Below are 6,249 nucleotides of genomic sequence, written 5' to 3' on the forward strand. Positions count from 1 at the left end.
AGTCCAAGTAAGTACATTATACCCCTTCACACTTACAAGCTCTAGTGTGAAGCCAAGTAATAGTTCATAGGTTTCAAATTTAGGATGAGAAGTCAATAATTATATGATAATTCATTTTTCATGATACTGAAGCGTGAAGCATGCACTAAGCGCGTTTCCTCCATGATTCAGCATTGATGTTTGAGGAGCCTACACTGAGTTGCGAACAATGGCAAAGATGTGAGTGTATGTACCAGGAAAATATACGGCACCTTGAATGCAATTCGTTCTGAAACAATTAGTTGGCAAACTTACTCAAAATTGTCAGTTCGTGAATCTTTCTTACGACTGTAAATTTGCATTTAGCAACTCGTTTCACTTTTCCCGGCGACCAGCTCCATGTTTCCTTAGAAAATAATCCATTCATTTCATCTCAGGATGACTTGTTCGGATGGTCTACTGATGACTACTGAGCATAAACGGGAGAATCTTGGGAGCTTAGAGCAGTAACCTACAATACCGGACACATTTAGTTGGAACACTTATCGAATGGTATAGAATCCGTCGTGTTGCAAGATCGCAGCAGATCCCGTTTCCCCCTCACCCCCGACCCAAATTCAATGTTGTGAAAGAGTATACCGGGCTACTGCTTTCAGTTGTGAAATCAACATTGAAGGAGGGCGGAAACGGGGATGGTTGTTCCAACAATTGTGACCTCTATTGTAGATTCGTGTGACATGCTGCTAAAACAGAGTATTGGCGTATAAGTGAACAGTATTTCCCCAGAACTCTTGAAAAGTGAAACACCCTACCATAAGAAAGTCAGTGATTGACATTCGGTGTACGTTTGGTACAATATAATTCCATGATACATGACGCACCTTCTTTAAAGTTCCGGGGGCTTTTCGCGACAGGGGATATGCGAAAATGCATTTTTTGAACACTTATTATCGACCTTTGTGTATTTTTTTTTAATCATAGTACGATGGCCAAAGAACAAGAGTTAATATAAACGAGGCGTGAAAGGCTGATCAAACAGTGAAGGAATATCTGTTGTATTTACCAATATTTTGAAAAGTAATGCCTTTCTTCATCAGGGTGTTACAACTAAAAGAGTTTATACGAATTTTACATATTCAAAATTGGATTTAATAAAAGACGATTACAGTTCAAGGAAGTAATCTCCCTGAAAAACTTCCGTTTGTTGCTTTCAACGATCGCACCGAGCCCGCAACCACGCGTGAATTCCCCACGTCACGCGCGTAATACAGCTGCCCATTTATCCCGGTACACATAGCGCGCCTCATTACGATACGTCACCAAATCCAACATGGACTCCGTAGTTTTGGTAAGTTTGATATTTCCAGGATATATTTTTGTCTTTAAAGCCTTTCCATAGATTCTTTGTATTAGCGTTGTAAAAAAAACATGTTATATTTCATTTTTCTTGAGAATTTTACTCTAGCTTAGCGACCTGTGTTTAATAAATACACCGATACAGCGGCTCGAGCATTGTCTTCATCGCCATCGAGAGCAGAGTTTTCTAATGTTCTAGTCTTGTCCTTTCCCTTTTCACAGGAAGCTTCCCTGTACACAGTGAAAGCTATTGCTGTGCTTGATAATGATGGGGAAAGAGTTGTAGCAAAGGTATTGAAAAATATTGCTCAGCAGTGAACCTAGAACAGTAATGAAAAGCAGCATAATTTTAAGAAAGCTAGTTATTCAAAAATTATTGAAGCCCTTATGCACCTGTCATTGTAAAGCCCCAGGGAAGGTGTGCTGAAATACCGAGGGGATTTGACATTTTGCTCTATTTTAGTGTCAAAATTCCCTGCCCAGGGGAAGCTTGTTGGTGTCAAATTCCCCTTCCCTGGGTAAAGTGATGCTGATTTAAATCAGCTTTTAAAACTAAATCTTCTCCCTCTTAACATCCCACACCTTGTACAAAGGCATTTACCATTTTTCAAATACGTGAATCAGTGACAAGAGTTCTTCTTGCCTTGTCAGTGTTGATCCTATGGGTGATTTTCAAGATGGTGGACTAGCAGCTACACTGTAGGTTCGAGGCTCTTGCATGACCTTGTCAAACAGTCCCACCCTTGGGATCTTGCGGTTTGTCAGATTTCTTGTAAATCCCCACCCAAGGAAGAGGAGTACAAGTCAAATCCCCTGGGTATGCCCGGCCCCCCTCCCCTGGGGCTTAACATTGACAAGTGCATTATGGAATGACCCAACATTTTGAATTTGTGTTTTACGTGCAATTTATGCAATGGTTTACCAATGCTACAGAGGCCAAAGAAAAAGCGAAACTATTCTTGATGTCATTACATGTTGTTATTCTTAACAAGCCAGGCTGTGGATGCAAAGAATTCTCACCTTTTGTTTGTGGATCCATTGTTTGACATAGGCACATACCATAAATTATACCACACAACATGAAAGTGTACTCGCCCATGGAGAAAAGAGACCAACAACTCTTATAAATTAATATCTAATAATTATTGAAAGTTGAATCTCCATTTTTAAAATTTTTGGTTTTTCAATGTAGTTTCACTTCTTTTTTCCCAAGTAACCTTAGACATGCCCTTTTGTTAGCATATCAGTGTTGAAGAAGTGTTTCCCTCATGTTTCTCGTGGCTTTTTTTCAGTATTATGATGACACATACCCGACTACCAAGGAACAGAAGGAGTTTGAAAAAAATCTTTTCAACAAAACTCACAGAGCTAATGGTGAGGATTTCCTGTTTAGATTTGCATCAAATGCCCAAGGGCTCAATGTACTGAAAACAAATTCTTTTCTTGTGATTCAGCGGAAATTATAATGTTGGATGGATTGACATGTGTGTACAGAAGTAATGTGGATCTTTTCTTCTATGTGATGGGTTCCTCCAATGAAAATGAGGTAGGAAATCGTAAGGTGTTTGATTTGTTGGTTTTATTAACTCATTCACTTCTCAGCCACTCCAGGATGCACCCAGTTGACAAGTAAAATCCTCTAGCATTAGACAGAGTAAAATCTGTTAAGTCTCACTCCTCAGGAGTCAATGGGTTGATTTAAAATCAAGAAACTGGCATAAGCTTAGACTGTGTGAATCCCAGTGGCTGGAGTGCAAGTTTGCTTTTTGCGTCAGCATCACCTCTAAGTTGTGCCTTATTGGGCTTTTTGGGGACTGGGTGATATTTATTTACAAGTAAAGAAACGATCGCTCTGAAACTTCGACTTCTTTATGATAATCCATCGTTAGGGTGTCTTTTCTGCCTTGAGGGGTTTAATTGAGGTATCTTAGTTAAAAATGGCACAAGGAAAGCTACAGTGTACATAAACATTCAATTATAGAAAGCCTGTGTGAACTGCAACTATCTTTGTTCGTAATAATGAGCACTGTATAGGACATGTGACTAATTCAGCTTGACATACTTCGCACATGCTCAATGGAAAATCAAAGGGCTGCTCGCAGTGGTTTCTCTCTTGGGAAGCATAGGAGAAAGTAACTGCTCATAGGTTACATGTACACTCTTTTCTGTTGGGTAAAGTTATCTGACCTTTGAAAACCTAAAGACATACAATGTAAATCACCAGTCACATGTAGTGGATAAGCACCATCCAATTGAATTATTCACTACAATTCCAATGCATAGCATTATCCTGGCACACACCCTACAAGCAGCCAAGGCTGCATGTAGATCAAATAATGTTTGTTGCATTGAGGCAATATTTTTTTACTTAGTGAAGATTTTATAAGCCAAGTCCTTTAATTATCACTGCTTATATGTTGATCCTGTTACTTTGATCTTGTAGTTAATCCTTGTCAGTGTGTTGAATGCCTTTTATGATGCAATCAGCATTCTCTTGCGCAAGAATGTGGAGAAGAGAGCTCTGATGGACAATTTAGATGGTGTTTTGTCGATAGTTGATGAGATTGTAGATGGAGGGTAAGACTGCCTTGTTTTATCAAATACTTTTCATTTTACTTAGTTAACCCTTTAACTCCCAATAGTGCCACTTATAGATTTTACTCTGTCTAACGCCAGAAGATTTTACTCGTCAATGGGGAACCCCACGGGGCTGAAAGGGGTTAACCTATTCACACCACAAATGCCCTAGGACAGCCCCATTTACGCGCAAAATCATCTGGCGTTAGACAGAGTAAAATCTATCAAAAATTTATCACTGTCAGGGGTCAATAGGTTAATGGGAAGATAGTTTTTGACTGATTTTAATTTAGCCTTTTGTGATTTTTTCTGCTTGTTGTAAGATGTTCGTGGAAACTGTAGCAGTAAAAGTGCTGGCCTTTCTGTGTTGTGTTCTAAAATTGGTTTCAGTATTGTACAACAATTATGTGGTTTGGTTGGTTTTTTTCGCTTTGCGAGTAACAGTACAGGGAAGTTTTTGATTGAGGACAGAAGCACTTTCTTATACATGTACTTGACGTACATGTAAGTTCTGATTTCTTACAGTTCAGGTTCACTTAAGTCAAGTAAAAGACTCTGTTTTTTTTTTTGTCAATGATCCCAACACCTTTGCTTTAGCTTCTATGATACTCTGCTATGAAAGTATTTCCAGAGCATAATCCTGCTGTAATTTTCCTTTTCCTCCTTAAAAAATTTGCAGTGTGCATGAAAATGTACATACTACCCCTTTATTACTTTTCAGTGTTATTCTTGAAGCTGATGCCTCATCTATCATGCAGAAAGTTGCCATCAAGGTAAGTCATTATAGCAGAGGTTTTATTAGAAGCCAGGACCCAGGTACTAGCGCCGGTCTATGCTGAGTATGGTACCCGCCTTTGCTCAAAGGAGGTCTCAAGATCAAAAGCCAGACTATATACACTGTATAGGGGTGCCCGCTTACTCTTTCACAAGGTCCCTTCTACTTTAAAAATTATACAAAATTGATTTAAATAACAACACCAAATCAAAAGAAAGAGAAAAAATGATTGCAAGCGTCTATTCTATCGATTGTTGGGGAGAGACACTGGTAGTAAAGAGTGGTCTCAAGAATCTAACTTCTATTGCTTTCCTCTGGATGTTAAGAATTATTTTTCTTGTTGTGTTTCTTTAATCTCATGGATTGTCTCATTTCATTCCAGACTGATGATGTGCCATTAACAGAACAGACAGTAGCTCAGGTATGAAATTCCACTAAAAGATTGCACAATTAGGCTATGAACTTAAATTCACACATTTGTTTAACCAAATTGGCCCCTTTCCATTTCAATGACCAACAGTAAATAAAACAGAACTTGTCTAAACCATCACTGAAATCACTAACTTGGCTTCTTTCATCTATTCATGACAGGTTCTACAAACAGCAAAGGACCAACTTAGATGGTCATTACTGAAATAGTATCAGAATCGTAAACCAAACATTTGTTCAAAGTAGGAAATTTAATATTGAAGTACATACAGTGTAACAAGCATGATGCTGTACCATGGTATCCTGGGGCAATAATTTTATGGAAGATTGTGTAGTTTGTCCTTACATGTATGTCTTTGCTAGAATGAAAGAAATTTTGTGAACGAAGTCATGAAGAAAATGCCCAGTTTGCTAAAATTACTGTATTTAAAAAAAGGTGTGGGTTTTGCTTCATGACAAGGTTATGTCATCACAACTACAAAAATTTATGTAGTTGTAGTCTTGTTTAAGGCTAAGTCAAAGTTATTTTTTCCCAGCTAATGAATACATGTATGTGGGAAAAGCAGATCATAACAGGTGTTATAATTGAAATCCAAAAAGAAAATTGGGGTAACCATGCATTTTTCATTTTTCTTTTGAAAATCTTAATTTTGATTGTGATACACAAAGCTTTGTTTAGATTGGACAATGACATTTTTACAAATCACAATACAAAACCTGTTGAGCAAGACCTACAACATAAAATAAACAGTCTTAGTTCTATGCCTGGAGTTGTGCTTGTTGTCTTTTTTTTGCATTGAATTCACAATACATGCTGGCAAGATAATGGGAAATTTCATCAGCCTTATCTCATCATAACCTTTGACTAGGTTACTGCTAGCAACCTTAGATGTTCAGGACTTGTCTCAAGATGTGTGTAGTTTATTTTGGTTGCCACTGCATTTCCCATTATCTTGTCAGCATGCATTGTTGTTTCATCATCATCATCATCATCATCAGCCCAATGACAATTGTTACAGTTTCTACTTTCATCCCCCATAACCTTCTCAGTTACATGTAGATACTTACCCACCTTCCAATCTCTTTTCTCCTGACCCATCCATCCCAAGGTACAGCAATATCAACCAGGAAGC

General features: G+C 38.1%; 1 protein-coding gene across 1 annotated transcript; it reads left to right on the top strand.

Annotated features, from left to right (window-relative positions):
- Positions 1-1,277: 1,277 nt before the first annotated feature.
- Positions 1,278-5,878, top strand: LOC137985598 (coatomer subunit zeta-1-like). Its single transcript, XM_068833227.1, has 8 exons — positions 1,278-1,327; positions 1,558-1,626; positions 2,628-2,709; positions 2,790-2,881; positions 3,779-3,912; positions 4,634-4,685; positions 5,070-5,108; positions 5,279-5,878. Exons 1-8 carry the CDS (start codon positions 1,310-1,312, stop codon positions 5,324-5,326), a joined length of 534 nt encoding a protein of 177 aa, XP_068689328.1. The 5' UTR covers positions 1,278-1,309; the 3' UTR covers positions 5,327-5,878.
- Positions 5,879-6,249: the final 371 nt, after the last annotated feature.

This window comes from Montipora foliosa, chromosome 14 (assembly GCF_036669935.1).
Source record: "Montipora foliosa isolate CH-2021 chromosome 14, ASM3666993v2, whole genome shotgun sequence".
Taxonomy (NCBI): Eukaryota; Metazoa; Cnidaria; class Anthozoa; order Scleractinia; family Acroporidae; genus Montipora; species Montipora foliosa.

What these genes read in the sequence shown, in the direction of transcription:
- LOC137985598 (XM_068833227.1), top strand. An exon ending in GGGAAAGAGTTGTAGCAAAG is followed by an intron (nt 1,627 to 2,627) that starts GTATTGAAAAAT and finishes GCTTTTTTTCAG; the next exon opens with TATTATGATGACACATACCC. An exon ending in TGCAGAAAGTTGCCATCAAG is followed by an intron (nt 4,686 to 5,069) that starts GTAAGTCATTAT and finishes ATTTCATTCCAG; the next exon opens with ACTGATGATGTGCCATTAAC.